Below are 26501 nucleotides of genomic sequence, written 5' to 3'. Positions count from 1 at the left end.
TTTTCTCCAGAGGACCCACCGACTTGGGCCGTACCAGTTTGGTCCAACATGACATCGAAACCCGGCCTGGCGCTCCAGTGAAACAACAGCCCCGACGAATGGCCACAGAAAAACAAGAAGATGCTGCTACAGCAAGGCCTCGAGGCTGGTTTCGTCCGCCGCAGCCACAGCAGCTGGGCATCGCCCATTGTCATGGTCCGCAGAAAGGATGGGGCCTTCCGCCTTTGTGTGGATTATCGTGCTCTAAATGACTGCACTGTAAAGGATGCTTACCCGCTGCCATGGATACAGGACACACTCGACACCCTGTCCAGAGTAAAGTGGTTCAGCACCTTGGATCTCGCCTCGGGCTATTGGCAAGTCGAACTGACTCCTAGAGCACGCAGGGCAGCCGCCTTCTGCACCAGGAAGGGTCTTTTCAAATGGAATGTGATGCCTTTTGGCCTATGCAATGCACCGGCAACATTACAGCGACTAATGGACCGTGTCCTGGCAGGCATGCAATGGGAGACCTGCCTTGTGTATTTAGATGACATCATAGTCCTTGGCAGGGATGTCCCAGAGATGCTACAACGCCTTGGAGAAGTGTTTGACCGGCTGCGCCAGGCCAATCTGAAGCTGAAGCCTGCCAAATGTTGCCTCTTCCAGCATCCAGTCGCCTACTTGGGGCACATCGTGTCTGAGAATGGCGTTGCCACTGACCCACAAAAAGTCCTGAAAGTGCAGCAATGGCCGACTCCAACCTCTGTCACTGAGGTCCATCAGTTTGTTGGACTAGCATCCTATTATAGGCGGTTTATTAGGGATTTTGCTACGGTGGCGGAGCCACTCCACGCGGCTATGTACTCAACGTGGAGGTTTCACCACACAGCCCAGCCACGAAGACCTACTGGAGCCAGTGGAAACGACTATACTTAAGGGATGGCATCCTGGTGAGACGCTTCTACTTCAACGATGATGGCCTGTTCTACCCGCAGATTGTGCTGCCCCGTGCATTTCAGTCAGACGTGCTGAAGCAGATGCACGATGGAGAAGATGTTACTCTCTGGTGTCGTACTTGTATAAGTTGTGCTGCAAAGGCCAGGCCAGCCAAAACACCTCAAGGCCCCATGGGAACTGTGAGGGTGGGGACACCTATGGAGCAGGTTGCCCTAGACATCATGGGCCCACTAAATGAGACTGAACGCCACAACCGATACGTGTTAGTAGTGCAAGACTACTTTAGTAAGTGAGTGGAGGCATATCCCTTGCCAGATCAGCAGGCTGTGACAGTGGCCGTGGTGTTTACCTCTGAGTGGGTGTGTCGGTATGGAGCGCCATACACCCTCCACAGCGACCAAGGCACAAATTTTGAATCTGAGGTTTTTCAGGAGACGTGTGAGACTCTTGGTATCGAGAAGACCCGTACCACACCCTTCAGGCCACAGTCTGATGGCCAGGTTGAACGGTTTAATGCCATGCTTCAAAAGATCTTGGCCACCACAGCGAGCGTTGCCATTGGGACTGGGAACTCATGCTTCCCTATGCGGTCATGGCCTACAGAGCGACACAACACAGCTCGACTGGGTTCACTCCTAACATGATGCTGTGTGGAAAGGAAGTGACGGAACCCATTGACCTCGTCACCGGCCTGCCTCCAGACTCGGACAGTGCAGAGGACACTCCGCAGTATGTCACTCAGCTTCGCCAGCGACTACAACTCTCTCATCAGAACGCTAGGGAGGCCCTTGGTCAAGCTGTCACACGGGCGAGGAAACAGTACGACAAGGCTATCTGCCGCACCGCATACAGCATAGGTGATGCTGTCTGGTATCTGGTTAAAGGAAAGCAAAGAGTTCAAAACAAAGTGAGGAAGTTCCTGCCTTCATATGATGGGCCATACTTAATTGTGGGACAACTGGATGACCTGGTGTATCGCATTCAGAAAGGGCCCAGGACGGTGGTACACCACGACAAGTTGAAACCCTTCAGGTCCCGTACTCCGATGGATAACAGCTGGGCCTTCAAACACGCACAAGTCTGGAACCCAGTTGAGGTCCCATCTCCCGACATGGACACTGACATCGTCGACTCTGACCCAGGGTTGTCCAGCCTGTTCTCTGACAAAGCGGGTGGAGAGCCTGACAGCCAGCAACTAACCGAGCTGGTTGTTGAAGACCTTTCCAGTCCGGCCCCTCCTTCACCAGCTTCTCTCCACATGGATGTGCTCCCCCCAAGCAGTGGGGAAGTTCATGCCAGTGAGGGTAGTGCATTGCCGCGGAGTCAAGAAGGGACTGTTTCAGATTGTGGGTTGAGACAAACACCTACGAGGCCTAACAGGAGTAGGAGGGCTCCTAACAAATATGGAGAGTGGTGGCTCATTGAACTGAATTGTTGAGAAAAAAAAAAAACAGAAAAAAAACAGTGTTGCTTGCACGCACACAAGAAAAAAAATGCTTGCAATGACTTGTTGTCATCACTTTGTTGTGCATGTTTGCACTGTTGTTCAGTTATTATTGATGTTCTATTTAGGGGGAAACGTAAACAGTTGAAGTATTAATACCTGGTGAAAAAATGTTGTGAGTTGAAAGGTGAAACAGAAATGTTGGTCAGATATTTGCACTTATAATTCCGGTTAGAATTGAGAAGTGTCTTATTTTTTGGGGTTTCCGTTGAATGCCAGGATAGTTGAGTTATACAGTATGCAATGACCTGTTTGTGATCACAATAAGTGTGATCTGTGTCGTTGGTTGACTAACATGCCTCCCTTACAGAGTACCCAAAGAATCAGTACAGAGGAAGCAAATGCACTACCCACCACCACTAACAGACTTACACCCAAAGGGAGATGCACAGGGATGCAGAACGATTCCTATGGCCTAATGGACTGTTCAAATGGACTGTTACTCAGTCTACCTCTCTGCATGGTGCCTTAGAAGAGACAAAAAGGGGAAACAAGGACAATTGAAGTGTATTTATATGGCTCTGTGATCTGTCTAAGAAATGTATGATAGATAGCTGTATCTGTGTTGGAGTGGAATTATGTGTAATGCCATCCATAGTGGGGGTAGTGTTGGTAAATGAGGGTTTACCGCTTTAAGAGCAAGATCTGGGGTCGGACTCTGATTGGTTGATAGGGAGGGGTGAATGAGGAAGTTGTTGTTGTTGTTGTGTGGCGCAAATGGTATTGGGAGCTCCGCACAAGTGAAAGGAAATATTATTACTAGAACTGTGATATATTGGACCTATGTCAACGTTTTGTGCAGCTGTGAAGAAGGATTAAATGTGTTTCCAAAGAGAAACACATTTTCAGACGAAGTGAACTATTGAACTGTGTTGGGTTGTACTCCGGAGTTTAGCTAGCTAGCACCAGGCAGTGACGGACAGCGCCAGCGAACTTCGGCCCTGGATCCGAAATAAATTAGGTTCCCCTGTATCTTCCGGCGAAGGTAGTCAGAAGACGGAGACAGGAAAAGTAACAACATGGAGTATATACATCTCATGCAGCCTGTACATTACTGAGCATACATAACAAGAGGGAGTATAACGCGTTCCTTTGGAAAACATTTCTAGTCTACATAAAAAAGATATGTGTTCACCAGCTGATATGTTGTTGAGTTTTGTTTTAGCAGGATAATGGCTGAAGTTTGGGGCTAATTTGTAATGGAATGGTTCAGTTAAAATGCCGACACCTTCAACATCAGACGACTCGGCACAACAGCGGGCTGCTTGGAGCCAGTGGGAGCCTATGGAAGACTGTCCATGCACTGTTAAGTGTGTACTGGAACAAAGAGAGGTTCTTCTGAGCAACCACGCACACAACATCTGAAAATGCACACTGTATTAGCTTTATACAGTAGCATGTGGACCTTAACCAGTGCCATCAGTTTAACTCCCAAGTGCCCCACTGAAGCTGCTTCAGATCAGGGTATGTTGTCTTTACCTCCTCATCTGAGGTGTCGTGCTCATATTCCTCCTCCTGGATTCCCTCCTCTCCCTCCATCAGCTCCCTCTTCTCTTGTAGTGAGGAGGATGGAGAGGTCTTTTCTCGCCTCTTTTTCCTGCTGCAGACGGCTTGGATGTCCTGCTGAAGGAAAGGCATCAGTGTTAGAATACAAAAATGAGTTTCAAACTAGTTTACAAAACCCTTCAACACAATAAAAAAAAATTCACAAATATGAATATAAAGGTTTCATCCAGAACATGACATGAGCCAGAAAACAATGTAAGGAATCTGCAGTTTGACAGGAAAGAGTAATAGATGTAAAGGCTCACGGAAGTGCATGTAAAGAAATGATTTCACACATCACCATGCTGCTTTGTCTGCTGCTCCACCTGTCTCTTGACACCACCTTTTCTCTTCTCTGCTGGGCTGAGTGACTCCCTGCTACACAAACTATCTGCTGGTTCAAGTGACGAGTCACCAACGAGGCCTGTTCTTGTGTCAGTGGACATCCACCCTACTGAAGTGCTCTTAAACAAGGACACTGATCCCTTCTACAGCTACTAAGCTACAACTACGTTACCCATCTCAGATCCAGTTAATGCAGGGCTGAATGAATGTATATACACCAATCAGCCAAAACATTCAAACCACAGACAGGCTAAGTGGTCAAGGCTAGCCCATCAGGTCCAGTCCCACAGAAGAGCTACTTGGGCTCAAATTACTGAAAAAGTTAATGTGGCCTATGATAGAGAGGTGTCAGAAACACAGTGCACTGCAGCTCTCTGCATCTGGGGCTGCGAAACAGCAGACTGACCAGTGCCCATGGTGACCCCAGTCCACCGCCTAAAGTGCCTAAAATGGGCACACAATCATCAGAACTGGACCATGGAGCAGTGGGAAGAAGGTGGCCTGGTCTGATGAAGCGCATTTTCTTTTACATCATGTGGATGGCTGGGTACGTGTGCATCATTTACCTGGGGAAGAGATGGCACCAGGATGCAATGGCAAGCCGGCAAGACGGCAAGCCGGAAGAGGCAGTGTGATGCTCTGGGCAATGTTCTGCTGGGAACCCTTGGGTCATGGCATTCATATGGATGTTATTTTGACACGTACCACCTACCTAACATTGATGCAGACCAAGTACACCCCTTCATGACAACGGTATTCCCTGATGGCAGTAGCCTCTTTCAGCAGGATAATGCATCCTGCCATGCTGCACACATTGTTCAGGAATGGTTTGAGGAACATGACAGAGTTCAAGGTGTTGCCTTGGCATCCAAATTCCCCAGATCTCAATCCAATCGAGCACCTGTGGGATGTGCTGGAAAAACAAGTCTGATCTATGGAGACCCCACCTCTTAACTTACAGGACTTAAATGATCTGCTGCTAACGTCTTGGTGCCAGATACCAGAGAACACCTTCAGAGGTCTTGTGGAGTCCATGCCTCGACAGCTCAGAGCTCTTTTGGCAGCACGAAGGGAATCTACACAATATAAGGCAGGTGGTTTTAATGTTTTGGCTGATCGGTGTATTTGGGTGTGTGTGTGTGTGTGTGCCTGTCCTCTAGGGATGCAATGGTACAGTGGGCCCACGGTTCGGTATGTATCACAGTTTTTGGGCCATGGTAACAGTACAGTTTCGGTATCTATATTTAATTTTTTTTTTTAAATTACCCTTTCAACAATGAATTTTGTTTTGCCTACCGAGAAATAAAACTTTCCATTCAGAAAAACGACAGCATGACTGTCGAGGCCCGTTTCTGTCTCAGCTGTGTTAAGTCAAGGGGAGAAAAGCATTAAAATTAAAAGTGCTTATCTTTGACAACCTGTAGGTACTTTGCCTTCTCCATTTAAAATAAACAGGCTACATGCTTGTATAGGCACTATTCATGTAAAAAGTGCATAAAGTACAACATCAAGCTGGTATCTTATATCAGATTTCTATTCCTTCAAGATTCTAGATAGAGTGTCTGTATCAATTCATTTTGAATTCCTCTCTGTGGTGTTTCTTAAAGTTTTGGACTTACTGTGCTGCTGAAATGTGTGTGAGAGTGGACACTGTAACACAGTTCAGCTTTTTTCATCAGGTGATGAAATCCAGTCGGTCACCACAAAATACGGCTGCCAATGTCTGTGAATGTTCTCATTCATCCAGGTCATAGTTATCCAAAGGAATTGAATCAAGTGCAACTGGACTTGGTTATATATCCGTGAAGACGTTTCGCCTCTCATCCAAGAGGCTTCATCAGTTCGTGCCTTTCTGACTAGACCAAGCTAGTCTGACTGGCTGGTGATGAAACTCAGATATTTAGCCTCTTTGGAGTCGTTATCAGCCTCCAAGAACAACAGTCGGTCACTAACGGCTCCAACGACTCATGACCACTGAATGGAGCACTAACGAAGTCGAAACTAACACCTCCAATGACTGTCATTGCTAAACATCGGAACACAAAAGAGCCATTGACATCAATAGCTCTGATAACGACTCCAAAGAGGCTAAATATCTGAATCCACTGTATTCACCATCGCCACTGTATACATCCCCCCACATGCTAATGCTAAGGTAGCACTTAAGCAGCTACAATGTGCCATCAGCAGACAACAGACCAAACACCCGGACAATGCCTTTATCATAGGTGGTGACTTTAATCAGGCTAACCTCAGGGCTGTAGTGCCCAAATTCCATCAGCATGTCTCCTGCCCCACTAGGGGACAAAGCACCCCGGACCATCTCTATACAAACATCAAGGACTCATACAAAGCTACTCCTTGCCCTCATCTGGGGCATTCTGACCACCTCTGCCTGTTCCTGGTCCCAGCCTACAAACCCCTAATAAAACGGGTCAAGCCAGCAGTTAAGACAATCACTGTCCGACCAGAAGGAGCAGTCTCTGAACTCCAGGACTGTTTTGAAAACACAGACTGGAGTATTTTTGCACATTCAGCTACCCATGGCTCCCATATAGACATTAATGAACAGACATCTGCCATACTAGCCTACATTAACTTTTGTACTGAGAGTGTCGCAACAAAAAAATCGGTCCACACCTTTCCAAACCAGAAACCCTGGATGAGCAGTGAGGTCCGGCAGCTGCTGAAAGTCCGGGATGCAGCATTTAAGTCAGGTAACTGTGAGGCCTACAGTGCAGCCAGAGCCAACCTCAAAAAGGGTACCAGAACAGCCAAACATAAATATTCCCTGAGAATAGAGGACCATTTTCACAATAACTCTGATCCTCGGCGAATGTGGCAAGGTATTCAGTCTATCACAGACTACAAAAGCTCTAATCGCGGTCCCACTGTCCATGATGCCTCCCTGCCAGACAAGCTAAATCATTTCTATGCCCGCTTCGACAAGGACAATACTGACCCAGCCACAAAAATCCCCAGCCACCCAGAAAACCAGGTGCTCACTCTATCAGTCGCAGAGGTCAGAGAATCACTGCGCAGAGTGAACACACGGATGGCTGCCGGACCAGACGGCATACCGGGTTGGGTCTACCGGAAATGTGCCGACCAGCTGGCTGAGGTCTTCACACCTGTATTTAACCTCTCACTGTCCCAATCTAAAGTCCCGGCATGCTTTAAAACCACCTCTATCATTCCTGTCTCCAAGAAACCAACATCCACATGTCTGAATGACTACCGACCCATAGCACTCACCCCCATTGCCATGAAGTGCTTTGAAAGACTGGTTCTGGCTCACATCAAAAACATTATCCCCCCACATTCGACCCACATCAGTTCGCCTACTGTCCCAAAAGGTCTACTGAGGATGCCATTGCCACTGCCCTGCACTTTGCTCTGACCCACCTTGAACTTAACAACACATATACATCCGGATGCTGTTTATAGATTACAGCTCTGCCTTCAACACTATCATCCCCGCCAAACTAACCACCAAACTCCTCTCCCTTGGCCTCAACCCCTCCCTCTGTAACTGGATCCCGGACTTCCTGACCAATAGACCTCAGTCTGTTAGGTTAGGTGACCACTCCTCCTCCACCCTGACCCTCAGCACAGGTGCCCCTCAAGGCTGTGTTCTGAGCCCCCTCTTTTTCTCCCTCTTCACCCACGACTGCCTGCCAACTCACCCCTCAAATGTTACAGTTAAGTTTGCAGATGACACCACAGTCATTGGCCGTATCACCAACAATGACGAGATGGCCTACAGAGACGAGATTGAGCACCTCACATCATGGTGTGCTACCAACAATCTTGTCCTTAATGTGCAGAAGACAAAGGAGCTGATTGTGGACTTCAGGAGGTCTAGAAGCTGCAGCCACTCCCTCATACACATCAATGGGGTGGAAGTGGGGCGTGTGTCCAGCTTTAAATTCCTCGGAGTCCACATCAGCGAGGACCTTTCGTGGACATTAAACACCCAGGCCCTTGTGAAAAAGGCCCAACAACGCCCGCATTTCCTGAGGAGGCTGAGGAGCGCCCGTCTACCCCCCAAAATTCTCACCAACTTCTACCACTGCACCATAGAGAGCATCCTGACCATCTGCATCTCAGTGTGGTACGGCAACTGCACCTCAGTAGACCAGAAAGCTCTGCAGCGGATCGTCAAGGCGGCCCAGCATATCACCGATACCCAGCTCCCCGCCATAAAAGACATTTATCACAAACGCTGCCTTCTAAGGGGTCTGAGCATCAGCAGAGATCCCACCCACCCCAACCATGGACTGTTCTTCCCCCCCCCCCCCCCGTGCTCTGGGAGGCGCTACAGGAGCCTCAGAGCCTGCACTACCAGGCTCAAAAACAGCTTCTTTCCACAAGCTGTTGCGCACCTGAACCTGGCCACCCACTGAATGTCTGTAGATATTTTTAAATATTTTGTACTCCAGCTCTCTTTTAACTTATTTTTAGCTTTTGGTCTTCATGTGTGTATATCTTATATTGTGTGTGCTGTGTTTGTCTGTGTCTGTCTTGCACTGTTTGGTGAAGCCACAGCGCTCATTTCATTTTTAACATGTGCCTGCACATTGTTTTTAATGACAATAAAATTGAATTGAAATTAATTGAATTGAATTATGATCGGCTCCAAGAGAGATTCTGATAGGCTTCAGTGAGATTCTGATAGGCTCTAGGGACATTCTGATAGGCTCCAGAGACATTCTGATAGGCTCCAAGAAGATTCTGATAGGCTCCAAGGAGATTCTCATAGGCTCCAGAGATGTTATGTGGATCTGAATGTACAAGGTGCGTGTAGTCTGAATCACAATAAGCAAGTTTTAGAAATTATAGGAAATTGACAGGCATATCATAATACCGCAGTTTACGTGTGCGTATTGAACCAAAGAGGGCATACAGAACAGGTCGTCAACCTACCATGTACCATTGCATCCCTACTGTCCTCCTACAGGCAAACAAGACTAGGTCAAAACCTAGCACAGGGCTGGACCGTGTATGGTCAATGCTCAAAATTTTGGCCAACTTGTTGCAGGAATAGTCAGTGGTAGTGTCTACAATGTGAATTCCTAGATATCAAATGTTCATCTGCAATTTTCTACAGCGGTCCCAGTAACACTGGTTAAAGTGTACTGAAATAACAAATCGCATGACATGGCTAAGCTATGTTCGAGTAAAAAAAAAAAAAAGAAGAAGAAAAAAATGCTATAAATGCAGTTGCAAGAACAATACTATCCACTCATGTCTTGTGATGTTTAATTTGAAAGACAACTTAGTTTAACTGAACTGTATTTATAACCATTCTAAATCTGTTAACTCATCTCCTCTTTCAGCTGTTTCTATCTGCGGATGTCTTTTGCTTTTCCAAGACTCACTCTGTATTGACTGTTTTGTCAGGGGGATTGTTATTTGGGGTGCTTTAACTGCACTCTCCCTCATGCCTCTCGGCGTATGTGCAGCGGTTTTCTCACATATTCTGCTCTATGCTGGACTATTACAGTGTGTAACCAGATGTGGAAAGAGCAGCAAACTATTCCGTTCTCAGCGTTTCATTAGTATCCATGAGCAGCAATACGTTCCGTTTGTTAGCGTGCGATAAATGTGGAATGAGCTAGAACTGCTACGCCGATTCTTTCTGAAAGAGCAACAGCAAATAGGGAAACTCCCACTTCTGTGTTTACCAGTGATGTCATTGGTCGGCTGACCAACCGTGTAACGTCAGTGATGTCAGTCACCTGATTCAGTGGCCCAATCGTATAACTTGTTTTCTCAGTCGCTCTAAACATGTTCAGTGACAGACGTTTGTAGGGCTGGCCCGCTGGTCTGGTCCAGCCAAAATGTAAGGTGTAACATGGAGAAATGTCCACAAGGTGACAACAGTGAGCCATCTGACTTTGATTCCACACCTTCTACTGAGCCTGATAAGAGTTCATGTTCTGCGAAACTCTTCCATAATACCATTGCACACTCCTCTGTGTCATTTGAGGAACCATGCAATGATGACGAATCGAAAAATTAACCTTTTGTTGATGGTTCTTAAGTTACGTGAACACTCACCTATGAGTAATGAGTAAAGAATAGATGGCCAGTCAGAGATAAGTGAAAATAAAGATATACATAGAGACATATATAGATATCTATATAGAGAGAGACAATCACCTATGACTAAAGGAGAGATGGACTGAGAGAGAAAGACAGATAAGTAAAAAAAAACAGCAAGATTTACAGATGGACATAATGACATATAGACAAGGACAGTTGGTGACAGAAACAGAGATATGAAAAAAATTATGAACACCTACTCTGTCCTTCAAATAGAATGACCAGGGGAGTCCATCTAAAAGCTACTATCACTTCTTAATCTTATCACTCAACTAGGTTAGTCAAGTACAACAATGGTAGGGAAAGACTTACAAGAGAAGGCATGACGCATAACCCCTTTTCCCCAACATTAACCTAATTCTTGCTCTGGTGCCAGTGCCGGTATGCAGTTGGTTTAACTTGTGAACCTTCTAAAAACTGGTTTGCTTTTTCGCGGACTAGAGGTGGGTAGAGAGCCACATCATTATGTCGTTGTATACATCTATATACGTCTCTGCTTTACCGGCAAGATGAGGCAAGAAATTGTGTAGATTTCTTTTTTTTTTTTTTTTATTTTACAATTTTTGTAAGCTATTTCCTCATTAAATTCATGTCTGAGAATTTTTGAGGTGAGAAATCAACTGTATAGATTTTGAATATTGGCAGTTAAAAAAAATTTGATGGAAAATCAAAATTTGCTCTGTTTTCGGAGTTAAGAAGCTCCACAAACTGGCTACCAGCTAGCAGGTCACGTTCACAGACCCCGCTGCTGTGGGCTGACGACCAGCCGGCCAGTCACGCTCACAGACCCTACTTGTGAGCTGGCTGGAGCTCTCTCAAGAGACCAGTCTGTAGACAAGAGGCTTTTATTTCCCTGTTGACAGATGGTTTGTTTAAATATAATAACACAAATGTGCATTATAAAATTAACGGAACCTGTGAAATTTGACCTGTTTGAAATTTAAAAGGTTTCCTTGATTAATCTCTCAATATGTCTAGGGCAAACTCTTCAGTGTTCTTTGTTGATGAGTTTTTAAGCATAGGATTTGAGATAGTAATACTAAAATGAGGTTTGTAAATGCATAAAAATGAATGCCAGGTGTCAAATTCACTCTGTCAAAGTCAATCAAATAAAGCTGATAAAACCATTTGATTCCTATCAACTTTGATTTGAAGTGTCATTACTGAGTGCATGCATCATTCGGCAGAAGTGATTGTTGCTGCCCGCCTCCAGCCCCTGACATAAGCAGTTCTTTCTTCTTGCCCACTAAAGAATTAGTGTTGCTCTGGAACCCGTTTTCCTGGCCAAGAGCCGGTTCTTTAGCTGTCGAAACACTAAGAACTGGTTTGAGATTAGGCACTGGCTCCGAATCAGCCCTCGAACTGCCTTAGTGGAAAAAGGGGTATCTAGATACTTCAACACAGATGGGGCTGATAGTTGACAACCACACAGATTCTGAATGCTTAGCTAAATTCTAGAAAATGCAGTTACAGTGGGCTGACACTGAAGGATGACTTCTCTGATGAAACATGAATTGTCTGCTTAATCCCAGTTCCTACGCTTTCACAATGATGGGAGGACTGCTGTATTTTATTTTTTTTGTTATTATTTTGAAATACTTTATGGATCCCCTTGGGGAAATTATGCTCTGCATTTAACCCATGCTAGCTGTGTAGCTATGAGCAGTGGGCAGCCGCTGTGCAGCACCCAGGGACCAACTCCAGTTCTTCTTGCCATGTCTCGGTCAGGGACACAGACAGGGGTATTAACCCTAACATGCATGTTTTGATGAAGGCAAGTGTACAATGCGGCAACAATGTTGGTAGACAGGGAGAGAGATGGGCAGACAGAAAGCTGAATGAGAAAGGAGACAGAGAGAGAAAAAGCAAAGACCCTGACAGAGAGAGAGAGAGCAAGAGGGATAGAGAGATAGAGAGAGAACAGTCAGATCTCTATGCTAATATCTTGAGTTTTTTTTTTACCTCATCTTTGCCACTCTCCTCTGGTCCAGTCTCATCCCTGTTTTTCAGCGGTCTATCGTCATCATCATCATCTGTTCCATCTCCTCCCTCTTCCTCTTCACTTTCGCTCCCAGAGTCCTCTAGTCCAGAGAACACACTCTCCTCGCTGTCTGACAAATCTTCACTCTCTTCTTCATCGGCAGGGAGCTTGTTCGTGAAGAGCTGAGGGGAGAATAACTGGTTTATTTTCTGGGCTGTCGCACCATATCACATACAGAGTGTATACACTTTTTCTTCTCTTTAATAAAGCATTCTGCGTTCATTACGTGTATGCAACGTGACACCAGAAACTGGCAAAAATAAAAACAAACAACAACAACAAAAACAAGGGAAGGTTCATCAGACAGCTAATATTAGACAGCGCCAAACTAGAAAGTAGCACGGCGCAAAACACGTGTTTTATGCTAGTAATACAATACACCACAGTTAATCCGTCTCCGTCCCAGCATGCTGATAGCGACGGCAGCTAACGGGCTAACCAGGGCTTTTTAAACCTGGAGAAAGTCGTAAACACAGCAAACCTTTTCGTCTTCCTCCTCCGCACTCCTCTTCACACTCTTGTCCTTTGCCTTTCTCATTGTTCCGTCAACTCGCTTCTCATCCTCTTTGCTAGTCGGCATGCTGCTTACACGGCTGACACGATACACAGCAGACCACGTGGGAAACCGGGAGGATCAAGGTTCAAAGGTTAAGGTTCATACGTATACGCCGTAAGTACTGGTATATATTGAGAAAGAGTAAATTATCTTCCTTTAATATGCTAGATATAGCGTTATAACGAAGGTACGAAACAATGTTCTACCTGAAAAATTTACACACCTGTGATCGTTGCTGCTTAACATAATTAGTTTGCAATTAACCCATATTTGCCCGTTATGTTGGATATCTTAAGATTAATTTTGAATAATATAAACAAAATGTTTTTTTCTTTTAGATATCTCGGGAGTTTTAACTTTTATGTTTGTGCTGACGTCATCATAATGCGACGGCGGCCACGCTCCGACATTGGCCTACGCAGTTCGTAGACTCGGAGGAAATTTCCACTCCAAACTGTTTTAGATGAATAAACTCGCACATTGGTTGATCTCGGTTGTTTGGCATCTGATGTGCCTTGTGTAGAACACAGAGTCGATACTGGGACCTGTGCAGTTAAAATCTTTTCCCGTTACGTTTTGTTTTTCTGTGACGAAGTTTGGCGCTTGCTATTTTGGGAGTGGACTACGTTGGTGGAAATTAATAACATTTGACTCAAAAGTATCTTTTTTCCCTTTTTGTCTCTAGTTTCTCTTTTCTGATCGACTCTGATTTATCTTTATTTTTGTTCTGATTTTTACGATGGAGTTTCATGGGGGTGGCTCTGGAGGAGTGGTAGTAAGCAGTGGTAATGTCCCCGCTTTTCTCACCAAACTTTGGACTTTAGTAGAGGATCCAGAGACGGACCCTCTGATCTGCTGGAGCCCAGTAAGTAGCTAACCAGCTAGCAACGGTAGTTTACATGCCAAGGCTGGGGATTCGATTTTAAAGTTAGCTTATTAATAGTAATTAATTAATGTTGGCTAAAAAAAAGCAGACTCTCGTGGAGCCCTTTACCTTTGTCTTTGGCTCTTGCTCCCCTGCCTGTGGCGCTCTAACTCGGTGAAGTGTGGAGGGTGGTCATCAGGGAAACAGAATAAAATAGGATCACTTAATTTTTTTCCAAAGGGAACATCATAACTTAAGATAGAAGAATGTGCTTGGTATGATTAATACATTGCCGATAGATGGAGCAGTTTGACTGGCTAGTCAGTACTGGATGCGACCGTGTCACTTAACTGCGTGCATTCTATTTGGGTCTGGATCAGTTGTTAGGCTTTATAATAATGCCCTCACAGTTTTTACATTAAACTCAAAGCATTAACTAGGCTGCCGCCGCCTTGTGGGATCTGAGGCCGCCTAGTGGAATCTGAGCTGACGTCTGCTGGGCCTCCAGGTCGTAAGTCCCTCGGATAATTAGCTCGGATCTGACTCGTAAAGGCATTGGCTTTCCGTCTAGCCACGGGGGGGGGGGGGGGGGGTAGCCGTGGAAGCACATCACTAGGTAGCTGGACTTTTGTGTAATGGTAGCAATAGAAAGAATTGCTGGACTGTTATTGGTTAATGGTCGGTACAGTGGTCATTAATGGCAATACTGTTGAATTCAAATACAAATTTTCACTTTGCATATTTTCTTTTGACATTAATATGGGTCATGAAGCTGGTGCAGGATGGGAACTGTAAGCAGTGCAGTAGCAATATTTAGGCAGTAAGATCTCTAACCAAAGCCCCATCCCTGACAAGTGATCTTAGTGCATTCAGCACCATCAGTCAAATATTTCCACTCGGGGGATGGATAAAGTATTCTGATTCTGATCCAGACTACTGAGAAGGTTTATGTAGTAGACTATTCACTACTGTGTTGACCTCTATAATGAGGTCAGAACATTGGATACTGCCTGACTGATGCAGATGTTTCACTAACTTATGAGAATATGTTTTATTCTCAAGTAAGCACATTAACAGAAATTAGAGTGATTTAAGATGGACAGATGTCATAACTATTCAATAGATAATACAAAACTGAAGTCCAAGCATACTTTATATCAAACGGTTTGTTTGGAAGGGTAGGTCACTGCCAGCTGTCCGGGCCACCTCTGCCCTGTCAGCAGCTATTGCGGAAACATTGCGTCATGGGGAAAAGATCCACAATCCAAAATCTCTCACCCTGCATATGAAAGTCTAATTACACATGAACTGCTGCAAAGTGAAGTGCACAGAGTTATGTCCATTCCACAATTGGTAGTGTCTGTCTTTATGTCAAATGTTTTTATAAGTCAGTGTGTGTGAGCTGTCCTTGAGAAGACATGAAAATTATTTGAAGTTGCACTGGATGTTAGTGCTAGTTGATGGCCTACAGTCTGATCGTGTGTTTTCTTCTTTCCAGAATGGGACCAGTTTCCATGTGTTTGACCAGGGAAGGTTCTCTAAAGAAGTCTTGCCCAAGTTTTTTAAACATAACAACATGGCCAGCTTCATCCGGCAGCTCAATATGTGTAAGTCACTATTCCAACCAGTGACCTTGCAAGGTTGTGTATGTGTGTGTGTGTGTGTGCGTGTGCACATGCACGCGTGTGTGCATAACCTGATCTCTGCAAGACGGCTCTTCTAAGCTCAACATTTGATAAATCCATCTTGGCTGACCCACACATGATTGTGTTGGAGAAATGACGGCCCAGGGACACCATATCAAATATTGATGTGAGACCCTTGCAGAAATCAGAACCTGTGTGTGTGTGGTGTGCACAGTTAAGATGGCCATTATCTTTTTATCACTTGACATTAATATGCATCCTTTACCCAGATTTATTCTAATTAAGGTTTATTTCCAGCTGACATCAGTGTGTTCTTATGTGTCGTGAAAGAATTTTGCTTCCCTAAGTGATTGCTGTCCGTGTCCTTCTCTTGTTATATTACATCCATCAGCTCTGAAAGTAAAGTGTTTTATCATGACAGTCCTCTTAAAAGTATGTTAATCTCCAAGCTGCCTGTAAACAGATTTATGTTTGTGTTTGTTTATTTCAAGTTATATAGTTGAAGAGGCACTTGATTTACACTTAATTTGTAATATGGAGAAACTGGTTTGGTGATCAGGGCCTGTAATTATCAAGTGTGTCAGAATTATTCAGAGGAATTGTGTTAATTTTATTTTATTTTAGTTTGTTTTTGATTTCTTCCCCCTTTTTCTCCCCAATTGCACTTGGCTAATTGCCCCACTCTCAAAGCCATCCTGGTCGCTGCTCCACCCTCTTTTGCTGATCCAGGGAGGGCTGCAGACTACCACATGCTTCCTCCGATACATGTGGAGTCACCAGCCGCTTCTTTTCACCTGACAGTGAGGAGTTTCACCAGGGGGACGTAGCTATTCCTCTCAGTTCCCCCTGCCCCCCGAACAGGTGCCCCGACCGTCCAGAGGAGATGCTAGTGCAGTGACCAGGACACATATCCACATCTGGTTTCCCACCCGCATACATGGCCAATTGTGTCTGTAGGGACGCCCGAGCAGGAGGTAACACAGGGATTCAAATCGGCGATCCCTGTGTTGGTAGGCAATGGAATAGACCTCCACGCAACCTGGATGCCTGTGTTAAAATTTTTACTAGTATTAAAGGTGTAAAGAGTACCCAAAAATCCATATTTGAATGAAAGCAAAGATTAAAAGTCTTACATTATCTGAAAATCAATAAGACATGATTGATAATCAAACTGTGGTGGAGTGGCGCTGCCGTGCCTGTTCTGAGTCAGTCAGATTGGCTCAAAAAGGGTTACATCCCCAGCCGCAATTCCACAAACAGACACCAAGGACAGAAAGAGGGGAGGAGACATGGAAGCTCTCTCTCATTTTAAAAACTGTAGCCATGTTGCTTTTAACTTGTTTTGAACTCGGATTTTCAGTCTTGTGTACTGTAATGAACTAGCTGTTGGACCCGTAGGTACTTTTATCATCTCTATAGCTGGAGAATCTTGGTAGAGTCCCTGTTGAGGCTTGGGTGATATTGTTGATATTACTATTTGTGGCAAGTCTTTGCCACAGCCAGAGCTCTCTGGCACAGATGTGTGGACAAAGATGGATGTTGAGATGCCACAGCTTGTTTATTCGAGTAAATGCTTAAAAGCACCAGACAAAATAAATAAGAATAGCCACACAGCCTGTCGTTTATAGCAATAGCTGCTTGGGTCAACATCTCTGCATTTCTTCTTTCTCTGAGTATCTGGTGTGTCTTAGTATGGGATCAAGAATAGAGAACAATTTATTGTCATTTCTATCATGTATTTGCGTACACAAAAGAAACAAAATTTTGTTCCACCCAGCCCACAGCAGTGCAACGCAAAAGATAAAAACATATCCAAAATTTCCAAAAATGACACCACCAAAAACATGCAAAAACAGAGAGAACAAAGCAAAAATAAAACACAGGTAACAACACAGTCCACTCAGTGCAACACAGTCCAAAAATTCCACTATCCAGAGAACGAACGCCAGCCAGCATGACTGTCCAGAGAACGAACGCCAGCCAGCATGACTGCCCAAGAGAACAAACGCCAGCCAGCATGACTGCCCAAGAGAACGAACGCCAGCCAGCATGACTGTCCAGAGAATGAACGCCAGCCAGCATGACTGTCCAGAGAACAAACGCCAGCCAGCATGACTGTCCAGAGAACGAACGCCAGCCAGCATGACTGTCCAGAGAACGAACGCCAGCCAGCATGACTGTCCAGAGAGTGAACACCAGCCAGCATGACTGTCCAGAGAACGAACACCAGCCAGCATGACTGTCCAGAGAACGAACGCCAGCCGGCATGACTGTCCAGACAACGAACGCCAGCCGGCATGACTGTACATTGAACGAACACCAGCCAGCATGACTGTCCAGAGAACGAACGCCAGCCAGCATGACTGTCCAGAGAACGAACGCCAGCCAGCATGGCTGTCCAGAGGATGAACACCAGCCAGCGTGACTGTCCAAGAGAACAAACGCCAGCCAGCATGACTGTCCAGAGAATGAACGCCAGCCAGGGCTGCGGTGTGGACACCATTTCTGGATGTGGACACCATTTCAAATGCCTTCACCAAAATCAGTGCAGCTGCTCTACACCCACTCCACCTAGCCATATGGACAGATTTTTTATCACAGCATAGGTAGGTTTATAGGTTTATATCACAGTAATGGCATATAATAATAATAATAATAAGAAGAAGAAGAAGAAGAAGAATAGTTAATTTTATTTATACAGCGTTTTTCAAAATACTCAGATGCTTTACATATGATAAAGTAAAATAAACATAAAAGCAACACACCAAAAGCATAAATAAACAACATTAATCACACATTAAAAGCAATTCTGAAGAGGTGAGTTTTTATTGGTGATTTGAATATGGACAGATTGGTGCAGTCTCTGATGTGTTTGGGGAGAGAATTCCAGAGGGAGGGGACAGCAATGGAAGCTCTGTCGTGTCGCCCCAGGTCCGATGCATGGTCCTGTGTAGTGGAGACAGGAGTTTGATGTCAGAAGAGCGAATGCTGTGGGAAGGAGTATGGTAGTGGAGCAGGTCAGTGAGGTAGGAGAGGGCTTGGTTATGGAGGGATTTGTGAGTGAGGAGAAGGGCTTTGAATTGGATCTGTTGTGGGACAAGGAGCCAGTGGAGGTTCTGGAGGACAGTGTCGATGTGGTCATGGGAACGGGAGTGGGTGAGCAGGCAGCCAGCAGAGTTCTGGATGTACTAGAGTTTGTTTAGGACTTTGGATGACGAGCCGTAGAGAATGCTGTTGCATTGGTCAATTCTGGATGGGATGAAGGCATGGATCAAGGTTTTAGCATCAGAGAAGGAGAGTGATGGGCAGAGACGAGCTATGTTTTTTTTTGGTGGAAAAAGACACTTCTAGTGATTTGATCAGAATCAACTTTGAAATTCTTCATGTGCATGCACACGAGGAATTTGAATTTGACTCCAGTATACAGCAGCTTCTAGCACTTGCAGACATCACTCACACAGAAAAAGAGAAAAAAAGAAAAACAAACCAAAATCATGAAAAAAAAACCCAGAAGGAATAAATGAAGCAACAGCAGGACACTGGAGGTAAGCATGTATACATAATACTGGCAATTACACTACTACTACTATGTCTGTGAATGTTCTCATTCATCCAGGTCATGGTTATCCAAAGGAGTTGAATCAAGTGCAACTAGACTTGGTATATATCCGTGAAGACGTTTCGCCTCTCCTTCAAGAGGCTTCCTCAGTTCGTGCCTTTCTGACTAGACCAAGATAGTCTGACTGGGTGGTGATGAGACTCACCAGAGCTATAGATGTCCATGGCTCTTTGTGTCCCGATGTTTACCAACGCCTGTCGCTAACAGAGCCATAGATATGAGTGGCTCTTTTGTGTACCGATGTTTGCCCGCGCCCGTCGTTATCGGAGCTATTGATATGCGTGGCTCTCCTGTGCTCTGATATCCAGCCGTGCCCGTCGCCAGCGGAGCTATTGATTTGCATTTGTTTAGCAGCGATGGTCGTTGGGGGTGTTAGTTTCGACTTCATTATTCAGTGGTCATGAGAGTCGTTGGAGCCGTTAGTGACCAACTGTTGTTCTTGGAGGCTAGGCTTCTTGAGTCTCCTGGGTAGAGATGAAAGGACGGCATTGTAAGTGGGAGATAGGTGGTGTTGCAGACCTCCTCCTCTGTTGAGGGATGGTTTTTCCAGTTTCGCATAGATGGCTTCCTTCACCCCTCTTTCAAACCATCTATCTTCTCTGTCCAAAATGTGTACGTTGCTGTCCTGGAAGGAGTGTGTCTTCTCCTTTAGGTGTAGATAGACTGCTGAGTCTTGTCCTGAGGAGTTTGGCCTTCTGTGTTGGGCCATCCGTTTGTGTAGTGGTTGTTTGGTTTCTCCTATGTATAGGTCAGTGCAATCCTTATTGCATTGTACAGCATACACCAGATTGCTTTTCCGGGTGTGTGGTACACGGTCTTTGGGATGAACCAGTCTTTGTCGGAGTGTGTTGCTGGGTTTGAAGTATACCGGGATGCGGTGTTTGTTGAAAATTCTCCTGAGTTTTTCGGAGACCCCAGAAACATACGGGATGACTGTGCTATTCCTTCTGTTTCTTTTCTCCTCGTCGCTCACCTGGTTGGTCTTTCTGGAACGTGTTGCAGTTTTCACAAAGGTCCAACTGGGGTAGCCGCAGGTTTTTAAAGCTACCCTCAGGTGTTTGTGTTCTTCTTGTTGGGCCTGAGTGCTGCTGGGCACATTGTCAGCTCTGTGTTGCAAAGTTCTGATGACGCTCAGTTTGTGTTCCAGAGGGTGGTGTGAGTCGAAAAGTAGATATTGGTCTGTGTGTGTAGGTTTCCTGTAAACCCCAATGTGGAGGCTCCTGTCTTCCCCAATGTGGACGTCACAGTCCAAGAAGGGCAAACTGTTGTTCTTTACATCTTCCCTTGTGAACTTAATGTTCTTGTCCACTGAGTTGATGTGTTTGGTAAACGCTTGCACCTCTTGTGTTTGGATTTTGACCCATGTGTCGTCCACATATCTGAACCAGTGGCTCGGGGGTGTTCCTCTGAAGGAGTTCAGGGCCCTGTGTTCTACCTCTTCCATATATAACTACTACCGCTACTGCTACTACTACATTTCCATCTCTTCCTGCCCTCTGTCATGCCAGCCACCTGCATGTCCTCCCTCACCACATCCATAAACCTCCTCTTGGCCTTCCTCTTTTCCTGTTCCCTGGCAGCTCCATATTCAGTATCCTACTCCCAATATACCCAGCATCTCTCCTCCACACATGTCCAAACCATCCCAATCTTGCCTCTCTTGCTTTATCTCCAAACCCTCCAACCTGAGCTGCCCCTCTAATATACTCATTCCAAATCCTGTCCTTCTTCATCACTTCCAATGAAAATCTCAACATCTTGGACTCTGCCACCTCCAGCTCCACCTCCTGTCTTTTCATCAGTGCCACTGTCTCCAAACCATATAACATAGCTGGTCTCACTACCATCTTGTAAACCTTCCCTTTAACTCTTGCTGGTACTCTTCTGTCACAAATCACTCCTGACACTCTTCTCCACCCACGCCACTCTGCCTGCACTCTCTTCTTCACCTCTCTTCTGTACTCCATGTTACTTTGAACAGTTGACCCCAAGTATTTAAACTCGTACACCTTCATCACCTCTACTCCTTGCATCCTCACCGTACCGCTGTCCTCCCTCTCATTCATGCATATGTATTCCATCTTGCTCCTGCTGGCTTTCATTCCTCTTCTCTCCATTGCATACCTCCACCTCTCCAGGCTCTCATCAACCTGCACCCTACTCTCACTACAGATTACAGTGTCATCTGCGAACATCATAGTCCATGGAGACTCCTGCCCGATCTCATCCGTCAACCTGTCCATCACCATTGCACACAAGAAAGGGCCAAGAGCTGATCCTTGATGTAATCCCACCTCCACCTTGAACCCATCTGTCATTCCAACCGCATACCTCAACACTGCCACACTGCCCTCATACATATCCTGCACCACTCCTACATACTTCTCTGCCACTCCCGACTTTCTCCTACAATACCACACCTCCTCTCTCGGCACCCTGTCATATGCTTTCTCTAAATCCACAAAGACACAAGACACAATATAACTCCTTCTGACATTCTTTATACTTCTCCATCAGCATTCTCAAAGCAAACATCAAATATGTGGTGCTCTTTCATGGCATGAAACCATACTGCTGCTCGCTGATCATCACCTCTCCTCTTAACCTAGCTTCTATTACTCTTTCCCATATCTTCATGCTGTGGCAGATCAACTTTATACCTCTGTAGTTACTACAGTTCTGCACATCGCCCTTATTCTTGAAAATCGGTACCAGTATACTTCTTCTCCACTTCTCAGGCATCCTCTCACTTTCCAAGATTGTGTTAAACAATCTAGTTAAAAACTCCACTGCCATCTCTCTTAAACATCTCCATGCCTCCACAGGTATGTCATCCAGACCAACTGCCTTTCCACTCTTCATCCTCTTCACAGCTGCCCTCACCTCCTCCTTGCTAATCCACCACACTTCCTGATTCACTATCCCCACACCATCCAACCTTCTCTCTCTCTCATTTTCTTCATTCATCAGCCCCTCAAAGTACTCCTTCCACCTTTTCAACACATTCTCCTCACTTGTCAGCACATTTCCATCTCTACCCTAACCTGCTGCACATCCTTTGCAGCTCGGTCCCTATGTCTAGCCAATCAAGTCCTTTTCTCCTTCCTTAGTGTCTAACCTCTCATACAACTCACCATATGCCTTTGCTACCTCTCTCTTCACTTTACGCTGCATCTCCTTGTACTCCTGTCTACTTTCTTCATCTCTCTGACTATCCCACTTCTTCTTTGCCAACCTCTTCCTCTGTATAATTTGCTGTACTTCCTCATTCCACCACCAAGTCTCCTTATCTTCCTTCTTCTGTCCAGATGACACACCAAGTACCTTCCTAGCTGTCTCCCTCACTATTTCTGCAGTGGTTGCCCACCCATCCGGCAACTCTTCACTACCAGCCATTGCCTGTTTTAACTCCTCCCTGAACTTCATACAACAGTCTTTCTTCTTCAACTTCCACCATTTGATCTTTGGCTCTGCCTTCACTTTCTTCCTCTTTTTGGAATCCAAAGTCATCCTACAGACCACCATCCGATGCTACCTAGCTACATTTTCCCCTGTCACCACCTTGCAGTCTCCAATATCTTTCAGATCTTGCCTTCTACATAAGATATATTCTACCTGTGTGCACTTTCCTCCACTCTTGTACGTCAACCTGTGGTCCTCCCTCTTCTTGAAATATGTATTCACCACAGTCATTTCCATCCTTTTTGCAAAACCCACCACCATCTGTCCTTCCACATTCCTCTCCTTCACGTCATACCTACCCATCACCTCCTCATCACATTTGTTCCCTTTACCAACGTGCCCATTGAAGTCTGCTCCAATCACCACTTTCTCCTCCATGGGTATCCTCTCCACCACTTCATCTAACTCACTCCAGAAATCTTCTTTCTCTTCCATCTCACACCCAACTTATGGGGCATATGCGCTGATAACATTCATCAATAACACCTTTGATTTTCCAACTTCATACTCATCACTCTGTCTGACACTCTCTTCCCCCCTCAACACACTGTTAACACACTCTTCCTTCAGAATTACCCCTACCCCATTTCTCCTCCCATCCGCACCATGTTAGAAGAGTTTGAACCCACCTCCGATACTCCTGGCCTCACTCTCCTTCCACCTGCTCTCTTGCACACACAGCATACCTACCTTTCTTCTCTCCATTATATCAGCCACCTCTCTCCCTTTACCAGTCATAGTGCCAACATTCAACGTTCAGACTCTCACCTCCACACTCCTACCTTTCTTCCTCTCTAGCTGCCTCTGCACATGCCTTCCCCCTCTCCTTCGCCTCCGTCCAAAAGTAGCATAGTTTCCATCATTATGAATGATTTATATCGTGATAAGAGGTTTTGGTCATATCCCACAGCTTTAATCCCTGCCTTTGCTTGCTGCCCAGCCTGCATTGCACCTGTTTCTACTATCTATAAATCAACATGGGCACAAGAGAGTGCAACAGCTGCATCACTGCTTGTTTCATGGAGCCTTGCTAAAGTTAAGAAGCCGTTCACTGATGCTGAGTTGATTCAAACTTCTGCAACTGATATGGTTGGTGAAGTTTTAAGTCATGATGAGAAAAACAAGAAAACAGTTGTGGAGGTATTAAAGCAGGTGCCATTGTCAGCTAACACAGCAACAAGAAGAGTAGAACTTTTAGCAGAGGAGTGGTTTTCCAATCTACTCACTGATTTGAAGAAAGCAGAAGCCATATCACTAGCCATGGACTCGTCTTGTGACCGACCCGATATGGAACAGCAATCTGTTCACAAGATGTTTTGATGGGAAGACCTTTTGGGAAGAGCTACTTTGTTTGCTTCCTCTGCCTGGGCGCACAACTGGGGCAGTCATCTTTAATGAATTAACACAGTTCTTGGAGAAGAGTGGCTTGGATGTGAGAAAATTGTGTCCGTTGTCACCGATGGGGATCCGTCAATGGTGGGATAACACAAGGAATTGGTAAGCAGCTTGACACTGTTAACCCAGCACTCTTAGCATTTCATTGCATTATTCACAAATCAGTGTTGTGCGCTGAACTGTGTGGGGAAATGAAAGACGATCGATACTTTCCCACCATCAAAAAGACATGCATGTTAGGGTTAATACTCCTGTCTGTGTCCCTGACCGAGGCATGGCAAGACGAACTGGAGTTGGTCCCCGGGTGCTGCACAGTGGCTGTTCACTGCTCCTGGCTACACAGCTAGGATGGTTAAATGCAGAGCAGAATTTCCCCTTCGGGGTTAATAACGTGTGTATATATATATATATATTGTGGCGGACACTAGGGGCTATGCCTCTCACCCAGCAGGACTGTGAGCTGGGGGCGTGGTTTACGTTCCCGGGCTCGCCGGGGCAGGGTTGTTCCTGCTGCAGTTGGTTTTTGGAGTTGAGGAATAAACATCAAACTCGCCTTGGTCTCATGTGTTTTTCCTCATTCCTGCCACATTGGTGACCCCGAATTGAACATGTTTGGAGCAGAAGATGTGTGTGAATCCACTTCGGCCACGCCGCCCCAACTCTCTCAGCCGGCCGTTCTCGCCGCGGCTGTGAAGCTCCCAGAGTTCTGGCAGAGCGACCCGGCCTCGTGGTTCCAGCATGTCGAGGCGCTGTTCCACCTTCGTGGAATCTCCGCGGACGACTCCAGATACTATCTGGTCGTCGCTGCGCTGGATCAGCAGTCCACACGCCGGGCCATGCAGCTGTTGCGTGCCCCTCCGCAACACGATAAATACGTCGCCCTCAAACATCTTCTGCTCCGGAGGTACAGCCTATCTGCCGCAGAGAGGGCAGATAGAATCCTTTCCCTATCCAGTTTGGGCGACGGGACGGCTGTGGATCTCATGGACAATATGCTGTCGCTGCTAGGCTCAGACGAAGGTGGGTTCCTTTTCCCGCACGTTTTCTTGCGCCAGCTCCCGTCTCCTGTGCACGCGGCTTTGGCTAACTCCCCGTGTCTGGCCGCTGGTGACTGCCGAGGTTTGGCTGAGGAAGCCGATCGGGTCCTGCTGGCTACCAGACGGTTCTCTGTGCAGAGTGTGGCATCGGAGCCTCTGCAGCCGACGTCGGAGGACGCGGACCCGGCAGTGGTGGCTGGAGTGACTGCCTGGAGACGGCGCGGGAGAGGCCTCTGTTTCTTCCACCAGCGGTTCGGCGGCAAGGCGAGGCGCTGCGTCCCTCCGTGCACGTTTGAGACGGCGGGAAACTCCAGGGCCAGCGCTCAGTAGCAGCTGTGGGCGCTGGCGGACGTAGTGAGCTGCTCTTCATTAAGGACACGATGTCAGGAAGACGGTTTCTGGTGGACTCAGGCTCGCAAAAGAGCCTACTCCCTCCTGCTAAGACAGACAGGTCGGCCGAAGGCGGCGGCCCACAGTTAAGTGCAGCTAACGGTTCGTCCATTGCGACGTTTGGCACAAGGTTGGTGACTGTTTGCTTCCACGGGCGCCATTTTGAGTGGGACTTTGTAGTGGCCGCCATTACTGTTCCTATTATCGGCGCGGATTTTCTGTGTGCTAATGGTCTGCTGGTTGATGTTTTAAACCGCCGTTTAATTGATGCTGTGTCTTTTGCCACTGTTCCGTGCGAGACAAGGGGAGCCGGGCCGTTAACACACGCTAACTTTTTAGCATTAGGGGATGTTTTTCAGCGCTTGCTGGCGGATTTTCCATCGGTGGCTACGCCTGCCTTTTCCACCGCGGTTACTGAACACGGGGTAGAACATTTCATTCCCACTCTGGGACCGCCAGTTTTTGCGCGCGCGCGGTGCCTCGACGCGGTAAAATTGGCTACAGCCAAGGAGGAGTTCGCCATCATGGAGCGTCTGGGTATAGTGAGGCATTCCAACAGCCCGTGGGCCTCGCCGCTTCACATGGTGCCCAAGGCGGATGGGTCGTGGCGGCCTTGCGGTGATTTTCGCCGCCTGAATAACGTCACCGCCAATGACCGCTATCCCATCCCACACATACAGGACTTTTCCATACGCCTGGCAGGTACCACTATTTTCTCTAAGGTGGACCTGGTGCGCGGCTATCATCAGGTTCCCGTGCGCGCAGAGGACGTGCCCAAGACCGCAGTGATCACCCCGTTTGGGCTTTTCGAATTCATGCGCATACCTTTTGGCTTGAAGGGGGCAGCGCAAACCTTTCAGAGGCTGATGGACTCGGTGTTGCGTGACCTTGATTTCGTGTTCGTTTATCTCGACGACATATTAGTGGCCAGTCCGTCAGCTGACGAGCACCTGGCGCACCTGAAACAGGTTTTCCGTCGTCTGGACGAACACGGCCTGATAGTCAACCCGGCCAAGTGTCAGTTTGGACTGCCGGTGATTGACTTCTTG

General features: G+C 46.4%; 2 protein-coding genes across 9 annotated transcripts in view; one reads left to right on the top strand and one right to left on the bottom strand.

The window, feature by feature from the left end:
• The window catches only part of bop1 (BOP1 ribosomal biogenesis factor), a 96024-nt gene extending 81650 nt beyond the window's left edge, over positions 1-14374 (bottom strand). Inside the window, exons 1-4 of one of the 4 annotated variants that reach the window (XM_056297813.1) lie at positions 14033-14374; positions 12964-13075; positions 12404-12604; positions 3923-4066 (exon numbers count right to left, since the gene is read on the bottom strand). In XM_056297813.1, the coding sequence (XP_056153788.1) occupies positions 3923-4066; positions 12404-12604; positions 12964-13062 (444 nt within the window). In that variant the 5' untranslated portion in view covers positions 13063-13075; positions 14033-14374. Of the gene's footprint in view, positions 1-3922; positions 4067-12403; positions 12605-12963; positions 13089-13261; positions 13344-14032 lie in introns of those variants that run through there. The other 3 variants (XM_056297810.1, XM_056297811.1, XM_056297812.1) reach the window with 3 other exon arrangements.
• Positions 13057-26501, top strand: part of hsf1 (heat shock transcription factor 1) — a 78194-nt gene continuing 64749 nt past the window's right edge. For 3 of the 5 annotated variants that reach the window (XR_008811894.1, XR_008811895.1, XM_056297814.1), the window contains exons 1-2: positions 13441-13903; positions 15402-15510. Coding sequence is in view for 3 of the 5 variants with exons in the window: in XM_056297814.1 (XP_056153789.1) it covers positions 13778-13903; positions 15402-15510 (235 nt within the window). In the remaining 2 variants the exon portion in view is untranslated. Of the gene's footprint in view, positions 13153-13440; positions 13904-14370; positions 14415-15401; positions 15511-26501 lie in introns of those variants that run through there. The other 2 variants (XM_056297816.1, XM_056297815.1) reach the window with 2 other exon arrangements.

This window comes from Lampris incognitus, chromosome 18, assembly GCF_029633865.1.
Source record: "Lampris incognitus isolate fLamInc1 chromosome 18, fLamInc1.hap2, whole genome shotgun sequence".
NCBI classification, from domain to species: domain Eukaryota; kingdom Metazoa; phylum Chordata; class Actinopteri; order Lampriformes; family Lampridae; genus Lampris; species Lampris incognitus.
Note: the sequence above shows the minus strand (reverse complement) of the source record. Positions and strands in the feature narration are given on the sequence as shown.